Here is a 19,918-nt window from a genome sequence, read left to right as displayed (position 1 = left end):
AGTGGGAGTGAGGGACAGACACTCGGGGTGAAGTGAGGGAGGGACAGACAACTCGGGGTGAAGTGGGAGTGAGGGGCAGACACTCAGGGTGAAGTGAGGGAGAGGGACAGACACGCGGGGTGAAGTGGGAGTTAGGGACAGGCACTCGGGGTGAAATGGGAGTGAAGAACAGACACTCGGGATGAAGTGGCAGTGCGGGACAGACACTCGGGGTGAAGTGAGGGAGGGACAGACACTCGGAGTGGAAGGACAGACACTCGGGGTGAAGTGGGAGTGAGGGACAGACACTCGGGGTGAAGTGGGAGAGAGGGACAGACACTCGGGGTGAAGTGGGAATGAGGGACAGACACTCGGGGTGAAGTGGGAGTTAGGAACAGACACTCGGAGTGAAGTGAGGGAGGGACAGACACTCGGGGTGAAGTGAGGGAGAGGGACAGACACTCGGAGTGAAGTGAGGGAGGGACAGACACTCGGGTGGAGTGAGGGAGAGTGACAGACACTTGGGGTAAAGTGAGAGAGGGACAGACACTCGGGTGAAGTGAGGGAGAGGGACAGGCACTCGGAGTGGAGTGAGAGAGGGACAGACACTCGGGTGGAGTGAGGGAGAGTGACAGACACTTGGGGTAAAGTGAGAGAGGGACAGACACTCGGGTGAAGTGGGAGAGGGACAGACACTCGGGGTGAAGAATATCTCAAAGCCCTGACTCTGTGGATCAACCTTGTGGTTGTTCTCATGGCAACCTCCAGTGTCTGAACACCTGTCTCCCTGGTTTGGAAGAACTGGATATAGTGGTCAAGGTGGGGCCTGGCCAGAGCACTGTGATGGTCACCTTCTGTGATTTATATTCTACCATTGCAGTGATGTCGGTGACAGCCTTTTTGACTTTGCTGTTGTTGTTGCTCTCAACGCGGTCAGACAAAGCAGCCCCACTTGTTTGGCACCCTATGTTGAACATTAAACATTCACTCCCTTAACTGGAGCTCACCAAGACGCCTTCAGAAGTACTTCCACTTTCCCCATCACCGAGAACGGCATGGGAACAGGCTCTGGCAAACAATACCACCTGCATGTTCCCTTCCAATACACATAGCATCTTGACTTGAAGCTGTGGGCGTTAGACAAGGGAATAATTTTGAAGTTCATTTCTGCCGGGTTTTTCAGGGAGTGTCCCGTTGACTCTGCCAGCAAGTTCCCAACCAATATCCAATGACCCAAGCAGATGCGGCCGGAGAATCCCACCCTCAGTCACTTTGTTTTCTCCGGTTTAGGCCACACTTAGAATTTTTATCAGCACTGGGGAGATGTACTTAGAGATTGGGCAGCAATTGTGCCCCAATCTCTAATAAGCTTGTGGGTCTCCCACGCTACCCACCCATGGGTAATAGCATCCCCACACACATGGGCACTACCCAACACCCCCCCAAATGAGGAAAGACCGCTATGTGGTCCCTGGGGCTCCCTCACTTCAGGCCCTCCTATGTCCCCTGACAAGGCCACCCTTTGTAGTACCCACACCCATCATCCCCCCCAACCTCCCAGAGGCCCCTATTTACCTGCCTTGCACACCACTCACCAGCTAAGTCCATCAGAGTCGGTTTAAAACCGACTTCAGTGAGTGCCATTTGGTCACTCTCCTTTTGGGTGGGATTCGGACTCTGATGCCTTGCGGGACCTGGGTAGATCCAGCCTGCATGCAAATATGCCCAGGTTCCACTTCCACTGGCATGGGCACAGTAAGAGTGCCAGGTTGAACGGCAATTAATACATGGTAATTGTGATATTGTACAAAGTAAATAATGGCATGATGGGAAAACTGGTCAACTACTGGGTACAATGTAAGAAAAGCTGACTTCGCATGACCTAAAGCCTGAATAAGATCAGAGAAGGTCAAGCTGTTCCGAAATGCCTGGGCTCCGTAAATTCTGATAAGACTAACTCGTCATAACCCAAAGCAGTCTAAATACGACAAGATAGGGTCAGAACAAGTCTCCTCCGATTCTTAAACATGCGATCAAAGGACAAGATAATGGTATGAGACATAGAGTCCTGAAAGGTCAGCAAGGTGATGCCTGTTTTATGATATTGCTTATGTTTGTACTTCTGATCGAATTCCTGACCAAGCTGTAGTCACGTAATCCTGATTCTGATAATGTATAAATACTGAGCTTATTCTCTATGAAAGCGCGAACTTGAGAAGGAAACAGCAATTTTGCTGACTGCTCTCTGACTTCAAGTTTCAGCCATTTCTGCATGCAGTTGTAATTCGTAAATAAAGCTTTGTTATGTTTTCTTAACGAGCGTTGTTGAATCTTTCTATCACAGTCCAGAAGCGGGAAAAATATTGACTTCTACAGTAATGCCAGATGACTCCTCCAACTACTCGGAGATAATGAATCGACCGAGCTCCAGTACGGACACTGCCATCAGGGCTGCAAAAGAGATCTTTGCTAGGCATTGCATACCGCAAACGACAATGTTCCCAGCTTTGCCAGCTGAGAATGGAGTTCACAAAGAAATATGACTTCAAGCACGTGACCTCCAGCCCGCACTCCCCTCAATCAAATGGGCAGGCAGAGAAAGGGTTCACATTGCCAAAAGCCTGCTTAAAAAGGCCATGGTATCATGCAGTAACCCACACTTACCTCTGTCGGCATACCTACCACATCATTGAGTTCTTTGTTGGCTCCAGTCCAAATACTCATGGGTAGGAGGCTGCGGACAACACACCCCACCTTGCCGGAAAAAGTTGACGAGCTAATCATGCAGAGAATCATCGCACAAAAATAAAAACAGGTTCAGTATTACAGCCAGTCCAGCAAGATGTTGGACGACTTGAGACTGGGCGACATCGTCAGGGTGCAGACACTGTCAGGGTGCAGACACCGACACCGTCAGTGTGCAGACACTGCAAGGAGGGTCCACAACTGCCAAGGTCATGAAACAAGCAGCTCCCCAATCATTTGTCGTCCTCACGGATCAAGGATCCATATTGAGACAGAATCGGAGGGCATTAATGAAGCGGAAGGGCAATCAGCCATTCGCCAGACAGCCAAGGCTGGATGAAGTGGTTGCTCCTCCTCGCATGCCTGAGCCTGTGCACACCACCAAAGAAGGGCCACCAACAGTGACAAATACTGAGTAAGTAAAGCTGCCCGACCTCAACACAAGCACTACGCACCCGGGTTCAAAGGCAGCCTGACAGATTGGATCTGTGAACAGTACGACAGCACGGTAGCACAAGTGGATCGCACTGTGATTTCACAGTGCCAGGGTCCCAGGTTCGATTCCCCGCTGGGTCACTGTCTGTGCAGAGTCTGCATATTCTCCCTGTGCCTGTGTGGGTTTTCTCCGGGTGCCTCCCACAGTCCAAAGATGTGCAGGTTAAGTGGATTGGCCATGATAAATTGCCCATAGTGACCAAAAAGGTTCGGCGGGATTATTGGGCGATAGGGTGGAAGTGAGGGTTTAAGTGGGTCGGTGCAGACTCGATGGGCCGAATGGACTCCTTCTGCACTGTATGTTCTAGTACATGACTTTGTAAAACACCAGACATTGTTTTAAAAAAAAGAAAAAATTTGCATCATTCAATTTGACTCATTTAAAATTCATGTATCTGTAAATAGCTTATTTGTGCATGTCAATGATTTAACAATCACTTTGAAAAAGAGGAGGATGTGATGATATGTGAATTATCATCTATGTATATAATATAATAACCAAACCATTTGTAAACATTAGTGCCTGTATGTATAGATTAGTATTATAGCATCCGACCAGAGGTGGTGTGATGACAGGAGAATGTTACTGGAAGACGGCCACATGGTGAGACAGGACGCATTCTTGGATCAAACCACAGGTGCAAGCTGGGCAGTGCCAAGGTGCCAGTGTTCCAGGAGAAGGGCCAGAGAACCACGCAGTACTATCCCTGACCACCCAGGGGCCTCCAATGGATGAGGAGACCCCAGGGTGCCGTTCCGCCTGGTGCACGTTCTTGTGGCAGTAGTGATTGGGCCTGGCTGAAGACTCCATGGGGAGTCCGCTGAATTCGGTAGATCCCGGTTAGGTCGGCCTGAAGTAGGTTTACAACCTACTTTAGCGAGTGCCGTTTAGTCCCGCCACTTTTGGATGGAGTTCCGATTCCGATGCCTTGCGGATTTGGGTGTGTTCCGCGAGGTGCGGACGCTGCAGGGAGGCCTCTCCTGGGATTCACCGACCACGTTGTGCTCTCGCCCGAGCGCAACACAGCCACTGGATCGTGCCCATAGAGTCTTACAACACAGAAGGAGGTCCTTTCAAGCATTGTGCCTGTGTCAGCTATCAAACACCTATCTATTCTAATCCCATTTTCCAGCACTCCCTTGCATTTTATGACGTTTCAAGTGCTCATCTGCATGCTAACAGCACTGTGGGTGTACCAAAACCATATGGACTGCAAATGGCTCACCACCACATTTGAGGATAATTCAGGTCATATGCTAAATTCTGGCCTAACCAGTGATGTCCACATTCCATGAGCGAATAAAATTAAAATGTACATTGGTCGCACATGTCTAGTGTTACGTTTAATACAATTTCAAAATCTAGTTTGGTTTCTTTCTCAACACTTTCAACAGCATTGAGTAAGTATGTGTTGGTCCTATTGTTTTTCATTTGCCTGACATCGTGCGATGATGATGTGGGATTGGCTGAACTCACCCCAGAGCAGGGTTAAGGTGGTGACACTTTCCTTCATTATTACACTGCAAGTGTGCATTGTAAGCTAGCAGGATATAGTTTGAAACCCTACTCTGTCTGCACAAAAGTGACAATTTTGCTAAATGTCTCTCTCAATTTCAAACACATTGGGATCTGAGGATAAGAAGATATGCACATATACAACTAAGTCTCTCTGCTCCAGTGCCCCTTATTTTATTTTGTCTCTCCATGTTCTTCCCACTAAAATGCATCACCCCACACTTCTCTGCACTGACTTTCATCTGCCACCTATCTACTCACTCTACCAACTTGGGCAGCACGGTAGCATAGTGGTTAGCACAATTGCTTCACAGCTCCAGGGTCCCAGGTTCGATTCCCGGCTTGGGTCACTGTCTGTGTGGGGTCTGCATGTTCTCCCCGTGTGTGCGTGGGTTTCCTCCGGGTGCTCCGGTTTCCTCCCACAGTCCAAAGATGTGCAGGTTAGGTGGATTGGCTATGCTAAATTGCCCTTAGTGTCCAAAATTGCCCTTTTGTCGGGTGGGGTTACTGGGTTATGGGAATATGGTGGAGGTGTGGGCTTGGGTAGGGTGCTCTTTCCAAGAGCAGGGTGCAGACTCGATGGGCCGAATGGCCTCCTTCTGCACTGTAAATTCTATGATCTAACTTGCCTCTGTCCTTTTGAAGTTTTACACTGTCCACTTCTCAGTCTATCTGCATTGATACTGTCCCTTTTATTCCAATGAACTGGAACTTTCCTTACAAGTCTACCCTTTAGGGTTTCTTACAACTTCCCTGTTGATTAGTCTGAACGTGTTAGTTTTGGGAATATATTTTCACAATCTGAATGTTTTTGCTCTTTCCACCTTCAGACTCCTGTGCAGCCTCCAGTTCTGACAATGCAGCACCCCCTCAAGTCAATTGTTCACCAAGATTGTATGTTCAAATTCTGGGTTTCCAAACGCAGCATTCTGATCGGACGTGAGGGCACTTTTCAGCTGAGCCAAGCTGGCGTCACTTTAATTGATTACTTTATTCTGTGGAATTTCTCACCAGGACGATGCATGGAATTATAGCAAATTGTTAAAGGGCAACTTACCTGTGTCAGACAAACAAGGCCCAGGATATACGATGTCAAGCAAACAGCAGCTGTCAGGTAAAAGCGCTTTGATCGCAGAAACTTAGGGAACTGGTCCAGCAGGATGGTTACCAAGGTTTCTGATTAAAATAAATTAAATCAGGTCAGAGTCCACACCGTACCGTACAATAACTATTAAATACATCACACGGTCGATCCCAACTGTGTCTGCCTTGCTGGTACCAAACTTTATGGCCAGTTTTATATAGCAGACAACGAGACATTGTTTAGAGGTCCCCCGCCCATGTCCTGCAATGTTCACAGGGAAGTTCATTGTTCCCACCCCATAAAACCTTTGTGGATTTCATAAATTTTTTGTAGAATCTCTAGTGCAAAAAGAGGCCCATCAAGTTTGTATCAACCCTTCGAAAGAGCACTCTATCCAGGTACCTCCCCCATCCACCCCGCACCTGGAACAACCTGCACTAAGGGGCAATTTAGCACACCAATCCACCTAATCTGCACATTTTTGGACTGTGGGAGGAAACCGGAGCCCCCAGCGGAAACCCACACAGGCACGGGGAGAATGTGCAAACTCAACACGGACAGTGATTTAGGACTGGAATTGAACCTGCGTCCCTGGTGCTGTTGAGGCATCAGTGCTGACCATTGCCATTGTAACATTAGTAATTAATTAATCATTTACATTGTCTCAGAAAGGCCCACCAGCGGAGAGACCAGTCCCTGTGGCCTAAATGAGTGGATGGGGAAAGATTCCTCTATCCATGGATGGTCTGAATGCTCCAATCAAGCATAAGAACATAGGAAACAGGAGCAGGAGTGGGCCATTCAGCCTCTCATGCTTGCTCTGCTATTCAGTAACTCATGGCTGTTCCAACAGTGACCAGAATACCATTATTCTGACTGCCTCCCATAGCCCCAGAGTTCCCTGGAAATCAAAAATCTGTCCAAATCAATCATGAGTATATTCAATGGGCCCGATTCTCCCTAAACATGTCTAGGTTAATTTGTGGCGAGTTTTTCAGGGAGTTTCCCACCAGCTCTGCTGGCAGGTTCCTCACCGCTACTCAATGATACATAGTTTGGGCCCTGGGGAGTTTCTCGCCGGTTTAGCCCACATTTAGAATTTTTTTAGCACTGGGGAGCTGAACTCAGAGATCAAGCCGCCATTTTGAAAGGGTGCCCCGATCTCTAAGTGAGCATGTGGGACTCCCCTCACTGATGGGTAATGTCCCCCCCCGCGTACAAATGGACACTACCCCACACACCCCTGTAGGACACACTGCTATGGGATCCCTGGGAGTCACCCTCCAAAGCCCCTGTCCTGAAACCTCTCTCTTCCAGGACCCCCACCCATCACCGCCCCAACTTCCCAGAGGCCCCTACTTACCTGCCCTGCACTCTACCAACCTTCAAACCCCCCCCCCCCCCCCATCCTAATTTTATGGGCAAGGCCCCACACGCCCCCTGGCCCATGGCAGAGCCACCCTGGCACTCGGGAGCCCTTGCATTGTCACCCTGGCACCCAGGCAGTGATTCTGCTGGCTTGGCAGTGCCAGGGTGGCAGTGCCAAGGTGCCAGTTGGGCAGTGCCAAAGTACCCGCATTCCGATGGAGGGCCATGGAGCCACCGCACTTACCCTGACCACCCTGGGGGTCTCCTGTGGCCCGGGAAACCCCTCCGGTTGCCGTTCTGCCAGGTCCATGTTTGTATGGATGCAGTTAGAGTAAAATGTTAATCCTTCATTATCCTTACAATATACATATTGTCACATCCCCCATTTTTAAAAGATGTTTGGACATACATAGAATCATATTTGCAGGACATGATCTTATTTAGGCTTCACATGGTTTCATTGTTGTTGTCCAGAAGTTAATGAGTATTTAATGTTGACAAATTGAGTCTGGTTCCATTTATTAAAGGTATGTTTGCATCATCGGCATTTTGAACAATGGGAATCTGATTTCACATTTCCGAATCAAAAGTTTTCTGTTGTGCTTTCTCGATGCTTTTTACTGTTTCAACAAAGAAAGAATCCTCCAAGTGAAATACATCTTCCATTGAGTCAAGTTTGATCGCTTCATTAACATGATTTTTGATGCTTCCTTCTTGCACAATTCTTCCCTTGTTTCCTGCTTTTTAAACTGCTGTTAATTTGTTCCCGATCTGCACTGAGATGCATAGTGGTTTAACTAGTGACACTTCGCACAGGGTTTTCCAAACGCAGGGCATTTTTTCATCTGATCAGCATTGCTGCACTGTTTACACGTCATGACGCTCATGACGTCATGCGTAAAATGGCTGCCGTCTGGAGCATGTTTTTTTTTCGGTGCGCCACAGCATTAATGGTGTCGGCCACGTCGTGACTTTTCGTGCCATTCGCTCCGACCATTTCTGAGAATTGATTTCAGGCATGGTTGCTTGCTCTGCACATACTGATTGTGCCTTTGAATATCAAGCAGCCTGTCTCAATAACCTTTCCTGCACTTTGTCACTTTTTACTCTGTAGACTATCTGATCTCACAAAAGTGAGTCTTGGAGAATCGAAAAATTACATGTCTGCGCTTTTAGTCTCAGATCCGTTATGAAGCAGTCAAGCTTTGCACTCTTTGCCTGAACACATGCCACTCAAACGTTTCATTTAGATGCAACTGGCAGTGCTTGAATAACCTTTCAATTATTTTATTGTACTTTTTTTTTATCTGCCTCATTCGTAAATCAGAACGGGTTAAACATTTCTCGGGCTTGCGAACCAGCCACTGTTTGAAACAGCGCTATTTTCCGCTGGTCACTGGCCGTTTCTATGTCTAGGGCAGGGATATATAATTCAAAAATGCTGCTTGAAATTGCGCAAATTAATGTCTACTTTACCCAAAGTAAGAAAATGCCGTGGAGTTTGCAGACCTTCCATCTCGCTTCAACTGGGAAGTTCTTTGACATCGTTGATGCAGTCCTAGTCTGGTAGAAGTTTGTTTCACGGAAATTTCTTTCAAACTTCTCTTCTCTCGCTGAACCTTTCACTTTTCTGAACAAGCACACCTGGCACTTTACTATTTCCACTCCTGGTATCATGTGATGTTCTTTGTTTTCTGGATGCTTTGAAGTGCAGTGTCTCACAAAGAACATCAAGCTATGTTTTGATCAAAGCTAATTTATCAGCACCACAACTAAATAGATTCAACTTGCTTCCTAAGATATACAGGACTACAGATAAACTAAACTATGATTCCATCTACAGAGCTTCTGAAAACATGACTACTCTCTATCCCGCCTAATTCTAATTACATATTCCTCAACCAAGGGTATTATGTGATACACATGCGTGTGCTTGATCGCCATCTAGTGGTTGGATGCAGTTACAGTAAGTTGTTAACCCTTCATTATCCTTACAATAGAAGTATTGTCACACTCTTGAAGTCACATGGCTTCAGGTTAAAATGGGCAAGGAAACCTTCTGCTGATTACCACATACCGCCCACAATCAGCTGATGAATCAGTATTCCTCCATGTTGAACACTACTTGGAGGAAACAAGGAGGGTGGCAAGGCCGCAGACTATACTCTGGGTGTGAGATTTCCACCACAGACAGAGCTGGACTAGTCCTAAAGGACATAGCTGCTAGACCACAGCTGCAGCAGGTGGTGAGGGAACCAACAAGAGGGGAAAACAAAAACAGCCTCCTGTCTTCACATTGAGGATACTCTCCATCATCTTATGTGGCATCATCGTGCTAAATGGGATAGACTTTGAACATATCTAGCAACTCAAGACCTGGCATCCATAAGGCACTGTGGGCCATCAGCATGCAGCAGAATTGTACTCAACCACAATCTGCAACCTCATGGCCCAATATATCCCCCACTCTACCATGACCACCAAGCCAAGGATCAACCTTGATTCAAAGAAGAGTTCAGGAGAACATGGCAGGAGCAACACCAGGCATACCTAAAAATGAGGTGTCAACCTGGTAAAATTACAATACAGGGCTACTTGTGTGTCAAACCGCATAAGCAGCATAACAGAGCTAAGCAAATCCACAACAATCACATCAGATATAAGTTTTGCAGTCCTGTCACATCCAGCCATGAATGGTGGTGGACAATCTAACAACTCACTGGAGGAGGAGGCTCCACAAATATCCCCATACTCAATGATCGAGGAGCCCAGCACATCTGTGCAAAAGACACGGATGAAACATTCGCAATAATGTTCAGCCAGAAATGCTGAGTGAATGATCCATCTCAGACTCCTCCGTGAGTCCGCAGCATCACAGATGTAAGTCTTCAGCCAATACAATTCACTCCACATGATATTAAGAAAGGGCAGCACGGTGGCGCAGTGGGTTAGCCCTGTTGCCTCACGGTGCCGAGGTCCCAGGTTCGATCGCGCTCACTGTCACTGTCCTTGTGGAGTTTGCACATTCTCCCCGTGTTTGCCTGGGTTTTGCCCCCACAACCCAAAGATGTGCAGGCTAGATGGATTGGCCACGCTAAATTGCCCCTTAATTGGAAAAATGAATTGGGTCCTCTAAATTTATAAAACAAAAGAAATGACTGAAGGTACTGGATACTGCAAAGGCTATGAGCCCTGACAATATTACGATAATAGTCCTGAAGACTTGTGCTCTGGAACTTGCCACACCCCTAGCCAAGCTGTTCCAGTACAGTTTCAACACTGCCATCTACCTGCATTGTGGAAAATTGCCCAGGTGTGCCCTGCACACAAGAAACAGGAAACATCCAACCCAGCCAAATACCGCCCTATCAGTCTACTCACGGACACTCAGTTTTGGTGCCGCATGGGTCACTCAGCTCCTGATCTCATTATCGCCTTTGATCAAACATGGATAAAAGAGCTGAATGCCAGAGGGCATATGAGATTGACTACCCTTGACATCAAGGCAGCATTTGACTGAGTATGACATCAAGGAGACCCAGCTAAACTGGAGTCAATGGGACTCAACAGGAAAACTCTCCACTGGTTGGAGTCATGCCTGGCACATAGGACGATTGTTTTGGTGGTTGGAGGTCAATCATCTAAGCTGCAGGACATTACTGCTGGAGTTCTTCAGTTTAATGTCCTAGGCCCAACCATCTTCAGCTGCTTGATCAATGACCTCCCTTCCATCATAAGATCAAAAGTGGGGATGTTTGTTCAGTCCCATTCACGCTTCTCAGGTAATGAAGCAGTCCATGTCCAAATGCAACAAGACCTGGACGATATCCAAGCTTGTACTGACAAGTGGCAAGTTACTTTCATGCCACGCAAGTACCAGGCAATGACCATCTTCTTCAAGAGAGGATCTAACCATCACCCCTTGATATTTAATTGCCTTACCATCGCTGAATTCCCCCACAATCAACATCCTAGGGGTTACATTGATCAGAAACTAACCTGGAATAGAAATATTAATACTGTGGCTACCAGAGCAACTCAAAAGCTTAAGAATCCTATGGCTAGTAACTCGGTTCCTGATCCCCTAAAGTCTGTCCATCATCTACAAGGCACAAGTCATGGGTGAAATGGAATATTCTCCACTTGCCTGGATGAGTGCAGCTCCAACGACACTCAAGATGCTCAACACTATCCAGGGCAAACAGGCCACTTGATTGCTACCGTCCCACAAACATTCAAACTCTCCACCACCGATGAACAGTGGCAGCCTTGTACCATCTATGAGATGCACTGTAGGAACTCATCAAAGTTCCTTAGGCAGCACCTTTCAAACCCACTACCACAACCATTTTGAAGGACGAGAGCAGCAGATGCCAGGGAACTTCACCACCTGGAGGTTCCCCTCCAAATCACTCACCACCATGACTTGGAAATATCTTGCTATTCTTTCACTGTTGCTGGACCAACATCCTGGCACTCACTCCCTAACAGCACAGTGGATGTGCCTACACCTTTGACTGCAGCAGTTCACCACCACCTTCTGAAGGGCAACTAGTGATGGGCAATAAATGCTGGCCTAGCCAGCAATGCCCACATCTCGTAAATAAATAAAAAAATAATTAGGTGCCGCCATATTTAAGGGAAGCCTAACTGCTCACTTAATATGTAAACCTGGATCCCGGTCAGCAAGCAGAGATCCAGATCACAATGTCATGAGATCACGCAAGACATCCTGAGCATCGCAATCTTACAAGAGAACTCGCGCGAGTTTTAATGGCCAAGCCATGACCCAAGTCGTTCAGTTGGGCCCTTGGTTTCATGCCTTCCTTGTCTTCCTGACAGTCACATCTCCGTTGCTCCCTGATGCACCATCAATTGCACGCGAGGCGAGTGATTTACCAATGTCAGGCTTTAATTAACTAGAACACAGCCTGGCGATCGTCTACAGTGGAAAAGGCCGATCGTCAGGCTTCTGAGCATTTATACCTCGTTGATAGAGGCGTGGTTAACTCAGCCTCTCGGCCAATCGGTCGAGAGGCACATGACCGACCAGGGCCAATGGTAAGCCGACGTTCTGGCCCAATGGCAGACGAGTATGCAGATCATATCATCACACTCCCCTCACTACATTTCCTCTCTCCTCCGCAGCACATGACCAGACCATTTCTGCCTTTCTTTAACTATTTTCTTTTAAGTTTCCACCATCTTCCCTGACCCTCTGATGTGCTGGTTCCTGATTGTACCCCTTCCTGTAACTCAGCACATCCATCTCAGGATCCTTATCTCATAAATATCCACTCGTTGTTCGTCTCTTCTCGATGTGCCCAAGTTTCTGCACTATATATTTCGGCAGGTCTAATAGCTCTCTTGTAGATTCTTCCTTTTGTTTTCCATCATGCTTTTCTCCAACATAAAACTCCACTGCACTTCTTCCAATTACTCCACCCACAGATAATCCGCTGATTAATTTCCACACTTCCAATTTCTGCCATCACTGGCCCCAGGGATTATACTGTCACCTTTTCACCCATAATCTTTACACCTTCACTCTGATCCCCTTGTCCCGACTCAAACTGTCAGTCGATATCCTGGGTCTTTGGCCTGCTGATCTTCATATCCCTGACCTCCAGGGCATTTCTGCAGTTTTCCAGATACTTGGTCACATTTTCATCATTCCTACCTAATAGCTCAATGCTACCATTATTGACCATGACACTTCCTGTCACCTTTACTCAGAACATTCAATGACACTCAGGAAGAGGAAGTGGCTCAGTGCCGATCCTTGGTTTAATCCAATTTTGGCTTTGAAACTTCCCTCACATTGCTTCTGACTCTTGTCTGGCACCCTTTATACGTGTCCTGTAATAATTGTAACAACATATAAATGGTTAGGTGGTTATTTTTGAATGGCACAGACATGATGGGTCAAAGGGCATTTTCTGTGCTGTATGATTTTATGATTCTATCCCAGGAACTCCACAAATTCTAGGACATCTCCCAGTCAGGAATCTTTTCTGGATCAGTGACTACAATCATCGTTGGATTTTTCAATATTTTTTGATCACTTGCTTCAAAATAAAAATAGTATCAGTGGTGCTTCTCCGGGTTTGAATCTGAACTGACCTTTGTGGATTTTCACTGTTTTTTTGAGTCTCTCGCCTTTCCTATATCTTGACGTTATGAGGTGGGTGTTTGATTCCTCTGTATGTTTTGTAATTTTGAATTTCTCCTTTCCCTTCGAATGTTGGAACCTAAATACTTTGCCTCTGAACCTTGGGATTTCTTCTCATCATAATGCATTGAGTTGCTGATGGCTGAAATGATTCTTATATGAATGAATGTGAGTGGGGGAATGAATGAGGACAGCAAATATAACCTGAGCAGCGAGATTGGATCACTGTAATACAAGGCAAAAATAAATTCTATTCTGGCATCTTACAGAAAAACTAGAAAGGCGTATTATTATCGAAGATCATAGAACTTACAGTGCGGAAGGAGGCCATTCGACCAATCGAGTCTGCACCGGCCCTTGGAAATAGCACCCTACTTCAGCCCACGCCTGCAGCTTATCCCTGTAACCCAGTAACCCCACGTAACCTCTTTGGACACTAAGGGCAATTTAGCATAGCCAATCCAACTAACCTGCACATGTTTGACTGTGGGAGGAAACCAGAGCACCCGGAGGAAACCCACGCAGACATGGGGAGGATGTGAAGACGCCGCACAGTCATTGATCCAGCCGGAAATCGAATCCTGGAGCTGTGAGGCAACTGCGCTACCGTGCTACCCCTGAATGGAAAGCAAATTAAAGATGCACCTGGGTGTCTTTGCTAATGAATTGTATGCAGGTACAGCATGTAATTAGAAAGGCAAATGGAATGTCTGCATTTATTGCAAAAAGAATGGAGTATAAAAGTAGAGAAGTGTTGCTGCAATTGTATAGGGTGTTGGTGAGACCACATCTGGAGTACTGTGTCCAGTTTTGGTCTCCTTATTTGAGGCAGAATGCGGTGGCATTAGAAGCATTTCAGAGGAGGTTCACCAGATTGACTTCAGGGATGAAAGGGTTTACACCTGAGGAGAGATTAAATGGTTTGGGCTTATATTAGCTGGAGTTTAGAAGAATGAGAGGGGATCTGATCAAGGTATATAAAATACTAAAAGGGATTGATAAAGTAAATGTAGATCAAATGTTCCCCCTTGTGGGCCAATCTTCTGTGACAAGAGGTCACATATAGGTTGAGAGGTGGTAAACTTAGTACTGAGTTGAGGAGGAACTACTTCGCGCAGAGTGTGTTGAATTTGTGGAACTCGCTGCTCCATAGTTCGGTGGAATCTGAGTCATTAAATGGTTTCAAGAAGGGGATAGATATATTTCTGATTTTAAAAACAGATTAAAGGGATATGGCGGACAGGTAGGGAGGTGGATTTGTGACCAGGAAGAGATCAGCCATGATTGAATGGCAGAGCAGGCTTGAAGGGCTGAATTGCTACTTCAGCTCCTAATCCCTATGTTCCTATGTAGATGCTGGAGTGATGTTAACCTGAATATTCCTTTAATACAGCTGTTAACACATTGAATTCAAACAGGTTGATTCTCCATTATGTCAGCGAGCCAAAAATTACCACAGAGCAATATCGCTCATTCACCCAGGAAAATCCCCAAGAGTAATCCCCTACATTACATTACAAATTTATTAATTTAGGTAACTTACGTTTAGAAAAGCATCAAAATACTTGCTAAATTATTTAAATGAATTCTTACCTAGTGTTGCAAATTGACTGTCGAGTCCCAGAGTTAACAGCATGAAGAAAAATAAAAAGGACAAAAAAGCTGCCCATGGCAACTGTGCAAGAGCTTCTGGGTAGACAATGAAGGCCAAACCAAAACCTAAATGATGAGTAAAATTGATATGGTTAATGTCGCTAAGGTATGAAAATCAATCAAAACTGTGTACATCAAAACGTTTTTTGATATTTTTAATGTATTTTGCTGAACCAAACAGAGACTGCTACAGATCATGGGCTGGATTCTCCCGTACCCGGCGTGACGGAGGGTCCCGGCATAGGGGAGTGGCGTCAACCACTCAGGGGTCGGGCCTCCCCAAAGGTGTGGAATCCTAAGCGGTTGGCACCAGAAGACTGGCGCAAAAAACCGGTGCCCCCGGGGCTGGCCGAAAGGCTTTCGCCGGTCGGCGCATGCGCTGGCGGTGACGTCACCATCGGCGCATGCGCGATGTGGGTTTCTCTTCCGCTTCTGCCATGGCGGAGGCCGTGGCAGCTGCAGAAGAGAAATAGTGCCCCCAGGGCACTGGCCCGGAGTCTGAACGGGGGGCCCCAATCGCGGGCCTGGCCACCATGGGGGCATCCCCCGGGGTCCGATCGCCCCCGTCCCCAACAGGACCCCGGGGGCCCACTCGCGCCGCTGATCCCGCCGTTAGAGAGGTGGTTCAAACCTCGGCGGCGGGAGAGGCATCCCAGCGGCGGTACTTCGGCCCATCCAGGCCGGAGAATCACCGCAGGCCTCGCCGATCGGAGTGGCGAGATTCCGCCGCCGCCACTTTCCGGGTGGCGGAGAATCTCTGCCACGGCGGGGGCCGGATTTTCGGCGGCCCGAGGCGATTCTCCGACCCTGCTGGGGGTCGGAGAATTTTGCCCCTTATAACGCAAGATCGGCTCTGTCTTCTGGAAGCTTCCAACAGATTACAAGAGCAAGAAGAATTCCACTCTCATCCATGTGGAATCTCATAGTCCATTATAAGTCCTCATAACAATCACAAAACTAGAACGCGAACAGTCAAATTGGCTCCCTAGCCTGGGCAAAAACAAAGAAAGAAGTTATACCAGAAGAGCAGTTACGAGCCACCATTTTTCTTGTAAGGGATTTTGGCCATAGGCACAGAAACTGCTTGTGAGCCTGTAATGAACTAATTAATAGAACACTTCACATCACCATGCTTCTAGCACCTTAGACAGTGTTAATGTTACATTTCTAGCCTCTCAGATCAGTCTGTTGACTTAACATCTGTCATAATAATGAAGGAAAAATATCAAATTACTTCCAGAAAAATTAATCTTCCAATGAATTTCAAAAAGACTAGAGACACAAGCCTAAAGTTAGCTTAGGATGTAGAGGATGTAGTCACTAGCTGAATTATGGGAGGTGATATTCTGAAAGATAATGAAACCACCAGGGACATAATGGGCGATGAGTATCATCTCAACAAGGTTATCCAGATGGATTTGTGGATTTTGTCTCCTAGGACTATGCAAGGACTGGGATATAAGCCAGCAGGATAGCTGGCTAGTGACTGAATGAGTGATTGAACGAGTTATTGAGTGAGTGAGTGAACGGGTTATTGAGTGAATGAGTGAGTGGGTGAGTGAATGAATGAACAAGAGAACTAACTAGTGCTGGTGTGTCAGGATGTATGTGACACCGAAGAGGAAGCCAGTCAGCACCCCTGCAGAAGCTTTTTGAAGGTATGTCACCATCTCTCTCTCTCTCTGAATGTCCAAGTCAGGAAAGGCCACAGCTGAAACAGAAACAGGAAAACCTCTTCGCCAAACTTCAGAAGACTGGAATCTCGAAACTGACTATTCGCCTGCTGAATTCAGCACTACTGGAATACCAAATCGCAAAGCAGCAAGGTAGTACAGGAGCATCCGCTGTCAGCCCACATGGAGGCAGCAGCCCACGTCTGTGACTGTTAAGGTGTCAGCCTGGCTATGCATTAGAAGGAATTATACCCGGGTTAGTACTGGGGTGGGTGAGTTACCATTAAGTTCTTGTGTCTACTACACTCGATTCCGCTTCTACAACCAGTCTGGCCCAATGGCATCCTTTTGGGAACTCAAAAGGAATGAGTTGACATGCCAACCCCAGGCATCTTCCTCTAAGACCAATCTCACATATACTGACTGGAATGAGTGTGACTGTCAGCAGGCGTATAATCTGACCCTGGGCAAGTCTACAATCATTTGGGCCTCTGATGGCTATGACGAAGGAGGGTTTGGGCCCTGTAATTATAGAAACACTAATGGATGACCACTACTAGCACTGCAAGCATTATGACTTAGTTGGACCTGTTGAATTTGCTGGTACGCCCAGACCAATTCTACTTTTGTTTGAAATTGGCTTAGTTTCTGTCAGAACCATACCATTTGGTATCCGACCCTTGTTCGCAATGGTTCCCACTGGGTTTGTGGGAATAGGGCCTATAAGACACTTCCCGTTGATCGGGCAGGGACCTGAACTATTAGCAATATTATCCCCGAGGCCTTTGGGGAACAATACCTTGCCATTCACTCCTTTCACACCCTTCATAACCACCTGGGACCTCCGGGGCATCATAAAAGGTCGATCTCCAATCCACTGGTTACCCGTAATACCGGGTTTCACCAGTTTGCTCGGGCCTTTATCCCGGATCTGGGAGTCTCAGAATTAGAAAGGGCTATCATTAACATCGCTGCAACTATGGAAATCATTGAGAATAGAACCGTTGATGCCATCCAGGGAGCGCAATCAGAAATTCAGTCCCTCTCTAAGGTTCCAAAATTGAATGGCCCTTCATTTCCTATTGGCAGCGCAAGGCGGAGTCTGCACAGCCATTAACGAATCTTGCTGCTTTTATGTTAATGACGACCAAAAGAATCGAGACTGATGTGAACGACATACAGAAGCAAGTCTGCCTTCTCCATTCTGTGGCTCAAGAACTGCTGATTGGTGGGAAAGGCTCCCTGATAGTGGAGTGTGGTTTGAAGGATTCCTTAAGACCCTCCTCATGTACCTTGGGATAGGCCTTGCCCTTCTTATCATCCTGTACATAATCATACAGCTCCTCCTTTGCTGCGTTCACTCTGGCTGCCAATAAAGGACACTTAAAGCCCCGGGTAACAACCCAGCAGCCCAGCTCCTTCTCCTCCTCAATGATCACAACCTTACAGACAAGAAAGCCCGATGGTTAAGGGGGATAGAGCTTGAGTAAGATCCTAAGTTGTCCTTGAAGGACAACAGCGGGAAAGTGTGGAATCCATGGTATCCTGTTCCATGGCAGGGGACATGAGTTTGTGTGAAATCCAGAATAGCCTGCTCCTTAGCGAAGGACATGAGTGAGTGCGGGATCCATAATATCCTGTTCCTTAGCGAAGGATATAAGTTAGTGTGGAAACCATAATATCCTGTTCCTTAGCGAAGGATATAAGTTAGTGTGGAAACCATAATATCCTGTTTCTTAGTGAATGACGTAAGTCTGTGGAGACATGACGATGGAGGTAGCCTTCTCAGGAATGCACTTTTCAGTAAATTATCGTAACCGCCAAGGGCAAAAGGTAGATGATTACGTAAATAAAGATTGAAAGACCTTGCTCTTCTATTTGTCAGTTTGCCCTGTCTACTATTGACTAGAATTACTCTCCTTTCATTGGCCTAAAATGAAAGTCTAACTGTGATACTATTGGGATGTGTGTCATCCAAATGAAGGATTAGACTGCAACTGTAATTCCATTGGTTAATCAAGCTATAAATATTTTTGCTTCGCTGGACTCGGGTACTGATGCAGTGAACTCACTGTGTTGCTCCCCTTGTGCACAAGTCAATAAAGATTGATCAAAGAGTACTCCTGTGTTTGCCTTTCAATAACTTCGACAGCGCCACAATTCTCGCCCCCTCTACTCCCTCCCAAAACAAGGATAGAGTCCCCCTCAATCCCACATTTTACCCTACCGACATCTGTATGCATATTCCTCAGCCATTTTCGTCAACTCCAGCGTGATGCCACCACCAAACACATCTTCCCTTCACTCCCTCTGTCAGCATTCCACAGAGACCGTTCCCTCAGAGATAATCTAATCCACTCCTCCACCATACCCAACACCTCTCCCATTACCCATGACACCATCCCATTCAATCGTAGAAAGTGTAACACCTGCCCCTTTACCTCTTCCATGCTTTACATCCCAGGTTCAAAATACTCATTCCACGTTAAGCAGCATTTAACTTGCACCTCTTTCAATTTGGTCTACTGCATTCACTGCTCCCAATGTGCTTTCCACTAAATCAGAGAGACCAAACGCAGACTGGGTGATTGCTTTTCTGAGCACCTTCGGTCTGCGCGCATTCAGGACCCTGACCTTCCCATTGCTTGCCATTTCAACATATGACTCTGCTCCTATGCCCATGTGTCTGTCCTTGGCTTGCTGCAATGTTCCAGTGAAGCTCAACGCAAACTGGAGGAACAGCACCTCATGTTTTGTTTAGGCACCCTGCAGCCTTCCAGTCTCAACGTCAATTCAACAACTTCAGATAATTAGCTCTCCCCCACCTCATCCCTTTGTTTTCCTCCTATTACATTTTAACTGTCTTTTACCTTTTATGTCTCTCTTATCTTTCTTTATATATGTATTTCCCCTTCTCCTTACCTTTTATCCCCTTTGCTTCTCCCTTCTCCCCTACATCTGTCACAGTTTACTCTCTGATTTTAGTTTCTCTGCTGTTTGGCCTTTCACATCTTTTATTCTCTCTGGGGACTGCCATTAGCACTCTCTTCCCTCGGTTTCTGTGGCTATTAGCACTCTTTTCCCTAGGTTTCTGTGGCTATGATTCATCTTTCATTCCCTCACCACAGTCTAAATATCACCCATTTTCTATGCCTTTAAGCTTTGACAAAGGCTCATCTGGATTCAAAACATTAGCTCTCTTCCCTCCTACAGTTGCTGCCAGACCTGCTGAG

At 46.7% G+C, this 19,918-nt stretch overlaps 1 protein-coding gene across 1 annotated transcript in view; it reads right to left on the bottom strand.

Annotated features, from left to right (window-relative positions):
• LOC119951482 (sodium- and chloride-dependent neutral and basic amino acid transporter B(0+)-like) overlaps positions 1–19,918 on the bottom strand; it is a 91,789-nt gene that overhangs the window by 14,631 nt on the left and 57,240 nt on the right. Inside the window, exons 12-13 of the mRNA XM_038774692.1 lie at positions 14,953–15,078; positions 5,793–5,911 (exon numbers count right to left, since the gene is read on the bottom strand). Of these exons, the coding sequence (XP_038630620.1) occupies positions 5,793–5,911; positions 14,953–15,078 (245 nt within the window). The remainder of the gene's footprint in view (positions 1–5,792; positions 5,912–14,952; positions 15,079–19,918) is intronic.

Source organism: Scyliorhinus canicula, chromosome 17, assembly GCF_902713615.1.
Source record: "Scyliorhinus canicula chromosome 17, sScyCan1.1, whole genome shotgun sequence".
Classification (NCBI taxonomy): domain Eukaryota; kingdom Metazoa; phylum Chordata; class Chondrichthyes; order Carcharhiniformes; family Scyliorhinidae; genus Scyliorhinus; species Scyliorhinus canicula.
This window is presented reverse-complemented; position numbering and strand designations above follow the sequence as displayed.